The 16,948-nt window shown below is 42.8% G+C and overlaps 1 protein-coding gene across 1 annotated transcript in view; it reads right to left on the reverse strand.

Moving 5' to 3' along the window:
- The window catches only part of CACNA2D4 (calcium voltage-gated channel auxiliary subunit alpha2delta 4), a 269,022-nt gene that overhangs the window by 118,948 nt on the left and 133,126 nt on the right, over positions 1-16,948 (reverse strand). The window contains exon 25 of the mRNA XM_060245776.1: positions 6,380-6,507. Within this exon, the coding sequence (XP_060101759.1) occupies positions 6,380-6,507 (128 nt within the window). The remainder of the gene's footprint in view (positions 1-6,379; positions 6,508-16,948) is intronic.

Here is a 16,948-nt window from a genome sequence, read left to right on the forward strand (position 1 = left end):
GCTGTACACCATGATGATGACAATGCCAGAGATAAGAAGGGTTGAGCAAGAGCCCATGGAGGACTTTAAAGGAGTTTCTATACCTTCCTGTAGTTTCCAGATTTCATATAAAGAGTTCCCATTTTTAATTCATTTAGCAACATCATCCTCTGCAGAAGTGAACCATTTATTGGGAAATTCAAGAATTTATGAGACTTTCTTCTGAAACTGGTTTGTCTACAGTAGGAAGAGTGATGATGCTGGCATCTCTCCCTACATGCACCCCTTCCACTTTGGGTATTTCCATAGAGTGAAAACAAGATCCAGAATGGGAACAGGGAGAAGACTTTTTCTTATCAGTTTCCTGCCAGGTACAACCTTGGGGGAAACTCATGTCTAACTGTTAATTGGCTGATCGACTAGTCTGCGCAGTCCCTCTTCACAAAACTGGAGTGAACCCCCTACAGCCATCCATTACTTAAGTGCAATTTTGACTCACCTGCTGTGTGATTAATGAAAGCATATGGTTCATATGGGCTTCACAGCACTGGGCTAATTTTGGATGCCTAAAGTATTCTTATGCTTTTTGTTTACTATAGTGAAAAGATTTCATATGACTTCATGGCCATGGCTAAAGCTGAGACTTGATGGTGACCAACAGAGTCTTCATTTAGCAGGTTTACAAAACTACCAGTTCAAATCTATGCACAGTTACTCCAATCCAAGTCCATCAAAGTAAATGAAGAAGAAGATATTGGATTTATAACCTGCCCTACACTGAGTCTCAGAATGGTCACAATCTCCTTTACCTCCCTCCTCAACAGACACCCTGTGAGGTTGGTGGGGCTGAAAGAGCTCTCACAGAAGCTGCCCTTTCAAAGCTCCTATAAGAGCTACAGCTGACCCAAGGCCATTCCAGCAGGTGTATGTGGGGAATCAAACCCAGTTCTCCCAGATAAGAATCCACACACTTAACCACTACACCAAACTGGCTCTCCTATGGGCGTCTATGCAGACTTTCTGGTGGTGGTGATGGGGATGCTGTCAAGTCACAGCATTCTTTTAAGGCAAGAAAGATTCAGATGTGGTTTCCCATTACCCCCCTCTTTGAAGCAACCCTGTATGGCAACACTGCATAGTTTCAGAGAATGCTTCTGCATACCACTCCCCCCCCGTAACACTGCCTCTCTGGCATGGCCATGGCTGCAACCAAATGTGTTTGCTTCTGTTTTTCCACCCCAGTAGCTGATGCTGTGTGCTGCCTGTTGGCATGAGAGAAAGTACAGGACTTGCCAATATTTAAGTTCCATAAATCCAGGTGACCTGATTTGAATATTATGCAAATCATTCACATTACTCGTTGTGTTATCAGCTGCTTTTCATGCCTCATAAAATAGTTGGGGAATAATTTGGAAATTCACAAGGGTTGCCTCATTAAAATCACCTAATTTTAGAAGTCTGTTAAATTAAAAAAAAATTCAGAAAATACAGACTGAAACGAAGCAGTTCCTGGCAATAGGGAAGCAAGCATTCCCTCGAGCTTTCCATATCCATCAATCACAACTGTAACTTCCCTCACTGGTGACAAACGAGAGGCAGAACAAGCCTGTTTCCCCTGCATAAATCAGGCAGAAAACAGTCTGCACATCTTGCCTTCCATCACCTAACCTAGAAGGACCAGAGATTTCCTTTTTTTAAAATGGAAAGCTGGCCATTAGGGTCAGCTAATATACCAAACAGGCACAGGGTACCACAACCAGATTCTGGGTAAAACTCTGCAGTCCCTGCCAAATATAGTATATTTATGCATACACTCCGGGCTTTTTCTGTAGCAGGAACTCCTTTGCATATTAGGCCACACACCTCTGATGTAGCCAATCCTCCAAGAGCTTACAGGGCTCTTAGTATGGGGCCTACTGTAAACTCTTGGAGGATTGGCTACATCAAGGATGTGTGGCCTAATATGCAAAGGAGTTCCTGCTACAACCCCCCCCCCCCTGAGATGCACTCCAGATCACCAAGTTCCTGCCAGGGACACGGGGTGATCGCCTTGCCCATTTCCCAGTGCTGCTTTGGCAGCCAGTTGGAGATAATGGTTTAAAAGTTGTTACATCACTTCTGGGGAAAACCCAGATGTCAAATCAGACTGCTCTAGGAAGCACCAGACACTCTATGGTAAAGCAATTCCTAGAGCAAACTGACATAACTTCTAGGTTTCCCCTGGATGTGATGTGATGTTCTCACACTGACAGCGCCCTCTCCATGTCACTGCTCCCTAGAGGCACACTGACTTTCAGTCATCGTCTGGCAATTCTAACACACAAACCTGTCTCTGTAATGCTACCTGCCTCTTTCGTAGCATGTGAAAGCAAGATGTTTGCCCCTATGCCCAACAGCCACATCCACAGAGAGAACACAGGAACAAGCATATAGAAACCATTTGTTATACAGAATCAAATCAAAGTTCTTCCCAAGTCAAAATTGGTCAGCAATGTGATTGGCGTACAAACAACTTTAAAAAGACAGACCTTTTAGCACAATCCTCTTCAGTGGCAAGATCCATATGTCTCTGTGGATCAGTAAGTGACCCTGTCAGTTATGCATCTGCTGATTCACTGTCTTCTCACGCTTCCCGATTCCCTCTGACTTTTGTGAATTAAAAATCCCAAGAAAAATGCCCAGATCTGAAGATCTTCAAGTACCACTGAATGTCATTAATTATTTCAATTCAGATAAATAATTTCATAACCAGGGCTTTTTTTGAGCAGGAACGTGGCTGGCTTGGTATTAGGGAGTATGGCATAATATGCAAATGAGTTCTTGCTTGTAGAAAAAGCCCTGTTCATAACAAATGGGACATCTTTGGTCTGGGTTTGATTAATTATATGCAGAATGCAGATCCCTATTTACTATCCAGTTTCTTAGCTAAAGTCCCATGTTATTCAGTAGGGTTTACTTCCAGAAAAGTGTCCTTAGGATTGCAGCTCTAGTCCTTCAAATGTCTACTGAAAATACAGGTCTGGGAAATGAATAAACCATTAAATCCTTCTCTGTGATTCTTGGGGTGTGAGGAGGTAGAAGAAGAAGAATTGCAGATTTATACCTTACCGTTCTCTGTGAATCAAAGACTCAGAGCGGCTTACAATCTCCTATATCTTCTCCCCCCACAACAGACACCCTGTGAGGTGGGTGGGGCTAAGAGGGCTCTCACAGCAGCTGCCCTTTCAAGGACAACCTCTGCCAGAGCTATGGCTAACCCAAGACCATTCCAGCAGGTGCAAGTGGAGGAATGGGGAATCAAACCCGGTTCTCCCAGATAAGAGTCCACACACTTAACCACTACACCAAACTGGCTGTACAATACTCACCAAGGAAAGCTGGTAACAAATAATTATCCTTAAGTTAAATAATGTTTGAATGTCTTCTGACGAGCTCACCCCAGTTACCCTGATTGCAAGCACAGTGGAATGTATCTTTAAAAAGTTAAAGGGATTAGAAGATCAAATTCTTGACCTTTCTTTGGAAATAAAGAGACTATCAGTGTCAATGGATAAAGTTCACTTATCCCAGGTGAATGATACCTCTACTGGAGCTTTAGCCCCTTTAAAGCGGTGTCCGTCTGCAACACAGGATGTGGATCCCCGGAGCTCCTTTACGGAGTCTAAGGTCAGCATAGGCCATGAAAGGAACATGCAACAATTGGTTCTACAGCCCAATAAGGTATGCATCACAGTTTGTCCTTATGGTGGGAAGACCCCATGCTGGAGAAGTAAACTTTCAGTTAAATCTCATCTTTGTGAACTTCTTCATCTGAACTATCACAAAATTGACTTGATTACCATCGAATCTCTTAATGATCAGTCTCAAAGGCAGAGGATTCTGCTTACCTTTCAATCCCCCAACATTCCTTCACTAATTTTGAGGCAAAAGAATTACTTGTGGTCGAAGGGGGTTTTCCCTTTGCGATCCTTTATTAATTCTCAAACTAATGCTCTGCTGCCTAACCTGTCCACAAGGGACAGTACATGAAGAAGGCATCAACTTTTGAAGAAGGCATCAACTACAGCAGCAAAATGTAATGTGTTTTAAGGTATCCAGAGCATGCTCTGGTCAGTCCCAATCAAACCCCGAGTTGGATAATGAGTCATCAGTGCAGCCCTCTATGGATGTGATGCATAGTCCCCTTAATGTTTCAATAGAAGATGACCTTCTGCAGCCTTCCAGCAAAAGAACAATAGGCAATCCTCATAAAACTTGAATGTACTAAGTGGCAGCCGGGGAAATCAGTTCCTTCAATCAACCTGGATCCTGCAGGCAACCCCCTTTCCCCTTGTCCCCTGTCGGCTGACTTAATTGATCTGACTATGGAAGCCTCTCTAACTGGCTCAAGTGCACCCCAACGTAACGGCTGTATTTTCACTGATGACGCCTGGGTGCTAGAAAGGATGTCCATTATCGATTGACTACCAGCTAAGAAAGCCACAAGGAATATCCACATTGTCTCTTGGAACATAGCTGGGTGGAAGAGTAAAGTGAATGACTCAGATTTTTTGGAGTTTTTGAAATAATTTGATTGTGTCTTCCTTCAGGAAACACGGGCGGAAGACAATTTTAGACTGATGGATTTTAAAGTTTTTAATCTCCCTGCTTATAGAACTCATTCTAAAGGTCACAATAAAGCAGGCCTGGACGCTTTGGTGAAATCCAACTTACCATTTAAGATGGTCCTCTTGGATCCTTGCTTGCCATTTGCCCAGGCTTTATTGCTGTCCTCTCCAGCACTGACTCTAACCAAGATTAATGTTTATTTAGCCCCTTCTAATGGAGAACTGGAGTTTGATGCTGTCTGGGAGAAATTTTCTGATTATGTGATGTCTTTGTCTAGGAAATTCCATACTGCTCAGCTCATGATTTTTGGTGATTTTAATGCTTGGATAAGCAGTAATAATCAGAAATGGATCTCTCATTTTGGTTTTGAAGCGGCTGAATCCCTTCCACTACAATTACGTCCGCCCCGTTGTTCTAAAGATACTTTAACCAATAAGGCGGCGTCTTAGATTAATTGAATTCTGCATAGCACACAATGCTATAATATTTAATGGTCTCTCCAAAGTAGTTGTCTTTTCAAATTGCTGGCGCCCACAGAGATGGTTTATTGGCAACTCAACAATTGAGCAAACAATTTTTTTTAAATACTTGGGGATCACTTTTAATCACAAGTTAAGCTGGGTTTCACATCCTAACAACACCGTCAACTTGGCTAAATGTTCGGTTGCTCAAATTAAACAGTTTTTCTTTGCAAGGGGCAACCAATTGGTTCCGGCAGCAATTAAGGTGTTCAAAGACAAAACGCTAGCCCAAATTCTCTATGGTATCCCTTTATGGATCTCAGCATTTACCAGGAAAGTGGAGGGCATTCAAGCCTCATTCTTTAGACAAATTCTTGGTCTGCCAAAATGTGTGTCCAACTTTCTCTCTGCTTTGAAGTGCGTCAGTCTTTGGTGGAGACAAAAGCCTGGATTGTAGTGTTTAAATTCTGGCTCAAAATTCACTTTAGAACAGATCCTAACAGCCTTCTTGATTGTATGAAAAGAGACCCATATATTTCATCCTGGTCAGCAGTTCTTATGTCCAAATTTAACCAGTTGGGGTTAGAGGTTGATGATTTTTTTTTACTTCTGATGAGTCATATATCTTCATATGTATTAAAATGAGACTGTTGGAGTTGGAGGAAACGAAACTATGTCCAACAGACCCTTATATTTGCTCCCCAGCTTCCTTAGGTCTTTATGCTTTCTGCGGCAAAATGCCCCATTATCTATCAGACTTAACCATTCCAAGTCATCGCAGGGCATTTATGTTGGCTAGACTAAATGTGTTTCCCTCCAAAGTTTTACAAGGGAGATATCATCAAGTCCCTTTAGGTGACAGACTCTGTTCCTGTGAAGCGAATATTCCCAGCTCAATTCAGCATATATTGCTTGATTGTTCCTTTTATCATAAATCTCCGTAAAGATTTATTTTGCAAGCTTTCTTTCTCCCCAGATTTGTCTATTCTGCCACCCTGTTATTATTTATTGAACGATTCTGAGGGGGAGGCTAGTGAGGCTGTGGCAAAATTTTTGGCTGACATCCTTAAATTTAAATCTGACCATGAATGAAGCTCGGTTTCATTTTGATTCTATCCCCAATGTTTAAATTTTTATATTCTGTGTATTTTTATTTGCAACTGTTATGCCATTAAAGGTTTGGTATGGTATGAATGGCTTCTACAACAACATGAATGCTGAAGTACTAGCTGAAAACACAAAAATCTGATGCTACGCTTGTGCTAAGAAGCGGTCTTCTGACCAATGGATCAACAATTATACTAGAAACATATGAATTGCATGCAAGTTACCTGAAGCTTCTTCAAAAGGAATGCTGTAAATGAAGCTCCCTGAAAGATGCTCAGCAGCTCTACGGTACCACAGGGGGAAGTGGTCCATGGTGAAAATACTCTCCTTATCGCCACTGGTCAAGAATTTTCTGGGGGGGGGGAATAAAAGAGTAAAGGATGTTCTTGTGCACTTAGAATGTTCAAAGCACTTCACCTCTTTTTTTTTTTAAAGGAATTGCCCCCTAAGCTTTCTCCTTCTAAACTAAAATGAAAAAAACAGCAATAGAAGAAGAATAAAATCATACAAAACCCAAAATCAAATAATTTCAGTATAATGCAAACAAGCAAACAAAAAAAAACTTTAAGTGGCAGATGCAGGCTTAAAGAATCAAGTAAGATATTAAATAATAGAACATTAGTTGTAAAAATTGTATTTTACGTCTTCTAGACTGCACAAATTTAATTGAAGAAGATGATGAAGAAGAAGATATTGGATTTATATCCCGCCCTCCATTCCGAAGAGTCTCAAAGCGGCTCACAATCTCCTTTACCTTCCTCCCCCACAACAGACACCCTGTGAGGTGGGTGGGGCTGGAGAGGGCTCTCACAGCAGCTGCCCTTTCAAGGACAACCTCTGCCAGAGCTATGGCTGACCCAAGGCCATTCCAGCAGCTGCAAGTGGAGGAGTGGGGAATCAAACCTGGTTCTCCCAGATAAGAGTCCGCACACTTAACCACTACACCAAACTGGCTCTCCAAAAAAGGACATAAAAAAGGACAAAAATTAAATCCCTTTCCATCATACTGTAAGAGAACCATTGCAAGATTCATAGAAAGTGCTTGTGCACTGATTCGACCAATACTGACTGATTTGATGAAGTTATTACAAAATTCAGAGATGACAGGGCAATTCCCCCTATATGTCCTCAGCTGCAGAACTCCTCCAACTGTGCTGGATCTATTATCAGAGTTATTTCAGCAGGGTCATGAAAAAGCTATATCTTGGATATCACTACAGATGGAAAAAGAGGAAGAAGGTAAGGGGATGTATCTTGCCTTTTTCAATATTTTTGTATATTTTAGGGTGGGTATGTCTGCATCTAGAAGTCATGTTTACCTACTGGGGTATCTGGAGGATATTCAGGGAGGTGGCTGAATAAGCCTGCCCATGCCTCCTGACTGGGTCTTCCATCCAAGGATTAACCACAGTTAACCTTGTGTAGCTTCCAAGATCTGACAATATTGGGCTTGCCTTGGCTATCCAGGGCAGGGCTGACGTAACTTGTCTTGAAATGCATTCACATCAGCACTAAGGCACAAGTTGTGTGAAATTTCTGAAGATTTTGGGGTGAAGCCTGGGGAGGGCAGAGTGTAGGGAGCAGGCATGTCATGCCTCAGAGACCACCCTTGGAAGTGGCCATTTCCTCCAGGGAAACTGATTTCTGTAGTCTGGAGATCAGTTATAATTCTAGGCCCCACTTGAAGATTGGCAACCCTACTAAGGCACCATGTGGTTGTCACCAGGCCACTGCCACTCAGGTATATATTTATATCTGTATATTTTCTGATATATCTTTAATACAACAACAAGCATTGTTGTAGCTTTTAAAACAGGGCAGAACAAGCAACTTAATATACCGTATAACAAGCAGGGAAAATCCTTTGGCAATATAATCCTCTGCCTGTCTGTGTGCACACATGCGCTTGGGCAGTAATCCTTGGTATTAGAGCATGGGTGGTTAGTGCGTCCCTCTTTTCCTATCTGAGATGCTGGAAGGTATGAATTTTTCTCTTTCTCTCTCTGTTTAATACTCTTCTTGATTCTTATTTATTTCTAAGGCAAAATTGCAGGCTAACCTTTCATTTAATTTGTTTTGCATGCTGTTCTTTTCTATAGAGGGCTGCATAGTAACTCTTTGGGCTGCTATGCCACACTAGATACTACTGTTACTTTCCCTACCATTAACTTCTCCTCCAGAAACATTCCTATTAAACCAACACAAGAATAGCGACAGCAGCTACAGGGTGAAATAAATCTAATTCACCCTATGTGCGTCTTACTTTAAAACAACCTGAAGCGTTTCACCAAACAGCACGCTGTACACAGGTATGGTGTGACTTTATCATCCATTACAAAAGCAATGTGGAGAGGGAGGGAGCTGTTGTTTTTACAGCTCACAGCTACACTAGACAAACATTTTAGGACATAAAGCAATTTGTGCCTACCAGGGGGGGATTTAGAGAGACACATTACACTCTCCAGCAGGTCTTTGGCTGTATTTTGTCACCCAAAAGGTCTATTTCTATCCTTCTATCTCCCCCCCCCCCCCCAAATAAAAGCATTCTGTTATTTTAAAGACACACAACACCACCAGGATAAGGGATGAGGCCAAGGTGTTCAAAACATTTTGTTATGGTGGTGAAATAAGCATTGAGCAGGGGTTTGGACTAGTCAGGGATGTCAAACATGTGGCCCAGGGGCCAAATCAGGCCCCCAGAGGGCTCCTATCAGGCCCCTGAGCAATGGGCTCTTGTCTGCTTCCTTCTCCGTCTCTTTTGCTTCCTTCTGCATCTCAGCTTGTTTTGCAAGGCTTGCTCAATCTTACAGGAGCTACAGAGCAAAACCTCTGTTTTCTCCATTGGCTGAGGCTTCTCACCCTCTTGGTCCCCTCCTTCCTTTGCCCAGTTCCCTGGATCCCATGGGAGAAACACAAAGAAAGCACCTTTAAGACCAACAAGTGCTCATGTTTAAAGCATGTTTTAAGTGTTTTTTTAAAAAATATCTTTAGTCGTGTTCGTCTGTGTCCTTTAAAAAGTTTATATCTCTGCTACCTATCTTAAATAGGTACACACATGGCCCGGCCTGACATGGCGCAGCGCGGCAAGGTCTCATTTATGTCAGATCCGGCCCTCATAACAAATGCGTTCGAGACCCCTGGACTAGATGGCTGGTATGACCCTTTCCAATGGGTGTCTATGAAAATGGGTGCCTATATTATAGAAATGTCATTATTTGCTCCTGAGTTATCAAGGATCCTAGTTACCCAAACATTCATGTCTAGACAAGTTTCTGCATGCAGCATCTCTGTTTACCTAAATTCCTGATTATCTGGAAGCCCCACAGAGTATTTCAATAAGTGAGACTTTTACAGTCCTTGATTTTATTGAAATAATCTGGTTTGGCAATGGAAGAAAGAAAGGGAAATCAGACCTAATGTCCTATATGTCCAATAGCATTAGTTTGCTTTGTGTTTAGTTTTTAATTGGGTTTTACTGAAATTATGGTTTTATAATTGTTATTGTATTGTTATGTCATTAAGTGCTCTGAGTTCCATCCTGGGTTGAGGAGGGATAAATACATGACTGACTGACCGAATGAATGAATTAAATCTGCATTTTGGGCCTTTTTGAGCCCTATCTCAAGAATATTCCATGGAAACATTAAGTGATCCAATGACCACTCAGAGATGGTCTACCCACACACACATTCATCACTTGGTGACTGCAAGATTAAGTAATTCTTTGCATGTATGAATGTGCAAACACAGACAGGACTTTCGTATCTCCACGTAACACCTCAAAGACAATCCTTCCCAATGGAATCATTTCATGCATCATTCTGTTGCTAGACCTCAAGTTACCACAAGTAATCAACTGGTATAGCTGCATGTGAGAAACACTCTTAGATCACAGAAATTGGCACTTTATATGTAGCCAGCCAGTACCGCTGGCCTACAGGGAGCATCCCATGTAATTCCAGTTTTATCTTTTGGGACTAGGCTTGGCTTTACAAAATGCTCTAAAGCCTAGAGCTTGACCACCATACATCCCCTTGCAACCCATGAGCTTTCCCCCAATCACTGGGATGTTATCAGTAATTCAGACTCAACCCATATATTAATGGGACAGAGGATAAAGAAGCTCATGCTTTTAAAGAGTAAAACTGGAGTGTGTGTGTGTGTGTGTGAGAGAGAGAAGTGCTCCCAAGTTGCAGGCAACTTATGGCAACCCCATCAATTGGCTGTCAAGGCAAGAGAGAAGCAGAGGTGGTTTTCTATTGTCTTTTTCCGTAGTCTTCCTTGGAAGTCTCCCATCCAAGTACCAACCCTGCTTTGTTTTCAAGATCTGATGGAATTGGGCTATACCATGCTGCTTTCCTTCCAAAAGCAAAAAGATGATAACCAGTCACAATATGATACCACAACGTACCAAACTCCTATTTTTTGAACATTACCTGCCTCCAGGATGAATACAAAATGAAACCCAAGATGAATGATGTTACAATATGCTTTCATACTGCAGAGGATTATATAATGGATCCTGCTTAAACAGCCAGCAAACAAGGACTACTTCACCCCACGTCCCAAAGCCTGGCTCATACAAGACCTACCCTTCCCTGTACATGTATTTATGTGGCCAATGTATGATTCTGTTAATAAACAGAGATATCTAATAACAGTTTATGTGATCACTTCAATCCTTGCCCACTGTCTAAAAATACTTGGTGGGCACCCAGAAAGCACAAGTGAAGTGATGTTCATGGGAATGAATGGCTGCTTTGCCCGCCAGGCTGCTGCTGTGTCCATTAAAACTGGGCCACTGTGGTGGAGATCTACATGGGGAGGGGGAAACCAAAGAAAATCTTCTGCCCTTTTCTGCTGGTTAGAAGTGTCTTCAGCCAGCAGAAAACATGGGTGGGATTTAAGCTGATAGTTCTTAGGCTTACAGTTACTGTTGCCAGCCTCCAGGTGGGACCTGGAGATCTCCTAATATTCCAGCCTACACAGATCAGTTCCTATAGAGGAAAATTGGTGCTTTGGGGGATGGACTCTACGGTACTCTACCGGGCTGTGGTCCCTCCACTCCCCAAACCCCATTCACCCCAGGTTCCCCAAAATCTGCAACCTAATTTCCCAACCCAAAGCTTGAAACCCTACATTTTAATATTTTATTTATTTAAGAAAGCCCACTGTTGTGTTAACCAGTCTCGATATCCAAAGCAACGAAAGACATCATCTTTCTAAAATGCTACACAGAGCAATCCTAAGTAGAGTTATACCTTTTTAAGACCACAGATGTAACTCTGTTTAGGACTGCATTGTGAAAGACTTAAAAAGAAGTGGGATGTCTTAGTAAGCCATCTTCTGTGGGTGAAAGAATATTCAGAATCTGCAGCAAATCAGTTGCTAGCAAAGTTCATGGCAACAATGCATAAACACAGATAAAAATCAATTTTAATTAGCGATAGCAGCCTTTTGGTGGGACCTGGGAATCCACCAAAATTACATCTCATCTCCAGACAAAAGGGATCAGTTCCCCTAGAGAAAATGGGTGCTTCGGAAGGTGGACTCTGCCATTCTATCTCACTGAGGTCCCCTGTCCTCCGCAGGCTCCATCCCCAAATCCCCAGGAATTTCCCAACCTAGATCTGGCAACCTACCCCCTCATCTGCTGCCAGTGGCCAAGTGGGACCCGGCAACCCTAATTTTAATTCACTGAGCCTTTTATGTTTCAGGCCTTATACAATGAATGTTGTCCTTCAGTCTGATTGAAATCAGTGGGACAAGTTTTTCATAACTAACTTTTAATTGCACTGGGGCCTTCATGTCTTTCTGGAAAGCAACGTGAGCTTTAGTAACTTGATTCCATCAACTGAAACTGGTCCTGTGTCACTTTAATTATGCTATGATAATAAATCCGTGCCAGAATTTAAGCCCTCGGGGACAGAAAGAAAAAAGATTAAAGCTTTGAGCTGAATGTCAGGAAATGTTTGTTAATTAAACTTCTATAAACACTAGGGTTGCCAAGTCCCTCTGCCACTGTGGCAGGGAAATCCTCTCACACGCATGAAGCGTGCATGATGCAATGACATCATCCGGAAGTGATGTCATTGCACAGCGCATCTTGTGCCAGGGATTTACCACAAATCCTAGAGCATCCCTGGCATGACATGTCCTGCATGATGATGTCACTTGATGTCATCATGCAGGACACATCACACAATGACAGGACTCTTTGGGGGCAGTGATCCTTCAGCGGCCTGACCCAGGCTGGCAGGTTGTGACCCTCCAAACTGGGGGATTTCCCCACCCCCAGGGGGACCTTGGCAGCGCAGCCCCAATAAACACGGATACTAAATATAATTTGTCCTGTGCATGGGTGTAAGTGAACTGTTTGCTCAACTTCTGGTTACAGATTATAAGAGTATTGCAGTACCATCACCTGTAACTGGTAATCTTTTTCTGCCCTAAAACCATGAAAGCATAGCCAATTGTCCTAATTCAGAGAACCACAGCAGCAACATGCAGTCTATTACACCCACTGGGAAATAGTTACTAGTATAGAGTGAAGCTTGGGTGCAAATTGTGCATGTGGGTTACATATGGAATACTTCAAGCAGATACCCATGAATTTCTACACCGCTGGATATGTTTACGGTGACCAAGAAGTTCTTGTTTCTGCATGTAGATTGTGTCTCCTTATCAACAGCCCAAACATACAGATTAAGCTTTTAGAAGAATAGTTAAAGTAGTACATATGTTTCCTTTTTGAAAATTAGCAATACCAGGTCTCTCAAGCATTCCGGAATTTAAACCCTCTGGTTAGGAAATCCAGATTGTGAAACCTTTTCCCACTAGGTGGCACTGTTGTCCACCTCAAACTAACCTGAACCAGCCTGCTCACGTGCAACAGGCAATCGGCAAGAAGGAAGCCAAGGTTGGTTACTTTTCAGTCCATCTGGTTTTGGCTGGAATAAAATTCAGCTGGCCAAAACAAACACCAGCACACAGGCTGCAGAAAAAGCAGGTGAGGAGACAGAGGGTTCCATGGGACCAGCAGTTGATGTGTCAAGGATCACAACGTGGATCTACTGATTTACGCAACACCACCACTAGCTGTCTTCCCTGCCTGCTTGCCTTGAAGAAGGATGTTGAAGTAATGTGGTTAAAAATAAATGGATTCCTATGGCAAACGGATACTCAGTAAAGGCGACTAAAGGGATACATGGACTATCAGGAACCTTCATATTCAAAGGTGGGAAATCTCTGAAAACCAGTGCTGGGAGCAACATCAGGAAAAGTCTTGACCTCTATGCCCTGTTTGATGGCCCTCTTGAGGAACTCATTGGCCACAGGGTGCTAGAATAGATGGACCACTGCTTTGCTCCAGCAGGTCAAGGAGGGTATAAAGTTCCAACCTAGAATCAGCATAGGGGTAGTACATAAACGCCTAGTTTTTTTAATGAAACTAAGTCCTCAGGGTCAGATGAATTGCATCCAAGGGTTCTAAAAGAGCTTGCGGATGTAATTTCTGAGCCTCTGGCTATTATTTTTGAGAATTCTTGGAGAACAGGAGAGGTGCCGGAAGATTGGAGGCAGGCGAATGTTGCCCCCATCTTCAAGGGGAAAAATGAGGATCCGGGTAACTACCGACCCGTCAGTTTGACGTCTATACCTGGAAAAGTTTTAGAACAAATCAAATCATCAATTTTAGAAAATTTAGAAAGAATGGATGTGATTACTAAGAGCCAACATGGGTTTCTCAAGAACAAGTCATGTCAGACTAACCTGATCTCTTTTTTTGAGAAAGTGATTACCTTGCTGGATCAGGGGAATGCTTTAGACATCATTTATTTTGATTTCAGTAAGGCTTTTGATAAAGTTCCACATACTATCCTTGTTGACAAGTTGGTAAAATGTGGTTTGGATCCTGTTACCGTTAGGTGGATCTGTAACTGGTTGACAGATCGCACCCAAAGAGTGCTTGTGAATGGTTCCTCATCCTCTTGGAGAGGAGTGACAAGTGGAGTGCCTCAAGGATCTGTCCTGGGACCTGTTTTGTTCAACATCTCTATCAATGATTTGGATGAAGGAATAGAGGGAATGCTTATTAAATCTGCAGATGATACTAAATTGGGCGGGGTTGCAAACAGAGAAGAAGACAGAAACAGGATATACGATGACCTTGACAGGCTGGAAAACTGGGCTAAAACCAATAAAATGAATTTTAACAGGGATAAATGTAAAGTTCTGCATTTAGGAAAAATCCAATGCATGGTTATAGGATGGGGGAGACTTGTCTTAGCAGTAGTATGTGCGAAAAGGATCTAGGGGTCTTAGTGGATCATACGCTGAACATGAGTCAACCGTGTGATACGGTGGCTAAAAAGGCAAATGCAATTTTGGGCTGTATCAACAGAAGTATAGTGTCCAGATCACGTGAAGTGATGGTATCGCTTTACTCTGTTCTGGTAAGACCTCACCTAGAGTATTGTGTTCAGTTTTGGGCACCACATTTTAAGAAGGATATAGACAAGCAGGAACAGATCCAGAGGAGGACAACGAAGATGGTGAGGGGTCTGGAGACCAAGTCGTATGAGGTCTGGAGACCAAGTCGTATGAAGGAGCTGGGGATGTTTAGCTTGGAGAGGAGGCGGCTGAGAAGTGATATGATCACCATCTTCAAGAACTTGAAGGGCTGTCATATAGAGGATGGTGTGGAATTGTTTTCTGTGGCCTCGGAAGGTAAGACCAGAACCAATGGGTTGAAATTAAATCAAAAGAATTTCCAGCTCAACATTTGGAAGAACTTTCTGACCGTTAGAACGATTCCTCAGTAGAACATGCTTTCTCGGGAGGTGGTGGGCTCTCCTTCCTTGGAGGTTTTTAAACAGAGGCTAGATGGCCATCTGACAGCAATGAAGATCCTGTGAATTTAGGGGGAGGTGTTTGTGAGTTTCCTGCATTGTGCGGGGGGTTGGACTAGATGATCCTAGAGGTCCCTTCCAACTCTATGATTCTATGATGTTCTATTTTGCCATTGGATTCTTAACTTTTACTATTTGGCATGCTTAACCACTACCCACAAGCTATATGTAGCACTGCTAACTGTACACCATTTCATTTTCAGATGAAATGTGCTTTTAGCACATGAAAGCTTACATCCTCAATAAAACTTTGTTGGTCTTAAAGGTGCTCCTGGACTCCAACATTGTTGTTTGCACCTCAAGTGGCTAGTGCATGGCTTGTTCATGCTTTCCCTTTCATCCACAGCAGATACCACTGCTTCTGCATGTCACCTGAGCAGCCCTTCTCAACTGATTTTAAATGCAAAGTGGTACAATGTGCTGAGGACAGCAGGACCAGACAGCAAAACAAAGTGAGGCTTTCCTGTCCGAGCCAGAGTATCCGGTCACATTACAGGAGAGCAACTGTAGCAATATCCATTACCAAAGGGATTCTGTTATTAACATCTGTATGGTGCATGTACTAACAGATGTTGCCACAAGCAATTGGGAAGGATCTGGTTACTGGTGTTTTGGTAGCAGCAGGTGCTGCATGATAGTTAGGGGAGACTGTTACTGCGGACAATGGACACAGCGGGGCAAGTCAACAGTCTTCACTGTAAAGGCAACTGGCATAAGGAAAGAGACTGCTGCTCTGAATAACCAACCAATGGGTTGTCAATTATTCCTCTTGCTGCCTTTGGCAGGGCATTATTTGTAAACAGAAAGGTGACCACAATTGAGCCTGCCTTGATAACACATCCCCTGACAAAGAAACTCAGCTGCCGCCTGCCGGAGATGCACACACTCCAGTGATATCCATGTACAGGAGAAGTCCCTGTTTTCTACCATCTGCCTCTGGTGAATACTGCTCGCTCCTGTTCTTTTCCTATTTTGCCATTTACAAATGCCTTTGGATGTGCTGTTAGCATGTAAACTTGCTACCCTATAAGCTTCAGGCCCTCTCCATGGTCTCTGTAATTGAAGCAGGAGAGGGAAGAAAATGCATCTTGATTCTAAGTGCATATGCATGTAAATGCACATGCTTGAATACTAATGCGGCACGTACTGCATGGCCTGCCATTCTGCAAACTGCACGTGGTATTTATTCTGAACTCTTAAGTAAATATTATACATATATTCCCCCCACCCCAGTATATTTGTAACTAAGGGGTGAAAACACTCTTTAGTTTTAAATCTATGCAGGTTATTACAGAGTAAATAAACAGAATAAGTGGAGAAGTGGTATAACTCAAGCAGTGATCTTTAATGGCAGAGCAGAGTTGTTACAAGTATACAAGAGTATATTTAAGAAGAAAAAGATGTCAGATTTGTATCCCGCCCTTCACTCTGAATCTCAGAGTCTCAGAGCGGCTCACAATCTCCTTTATCTTCTTCTCCCATAACAGGCACCCTGTGAGATGGGTGGGGGTGAGAGGGCTCTCACAGAAGGTGCCTTTTCAAGGACAACTTCTGCAAGAGCCATGGCTGACTCAAGGCCATTCCAGCAGCTGCAAGTGGAGAAGTGGGGAATCAAACCCGGTTCTCCCGGATGAGAGTCCATGAACTTAACCACTACACCAAACTGGCTCTCTGTGTGTTCTCTGTGTGAGATATTCCAGGGATTTGGATACAAAGTGCTCCCTTCAAAGATATGAAGTAGTGCTGATTTTCTAGAATGTGTACATGGACACAGTCTCAAGAGTCAGACTGTCAGAGGAAACCCAAACTTGTGCAGCCAGCAATACCCATGCAGAAGCCTGCTCTGTACCAGGTCAAATGTGACAGCAGCCCGTAACGCATTAG

The sequence above is a fragment of the Heteronotia binoei genome, chromosome 8 (genome assembly GCF_032191835.1).
Source record: "Heteronotia binoei isolate CCM8104 ecotype False Entrance Well chromosome 8, APGP_CSIRO_Hbin_v1, whole genome shotgun sequence".
NCBI lineage: Eukaryota > Metazoa > Chordata > Lepidosauria > Squamata > Gekkonidae > Heteronotia > Heteronotia binoei.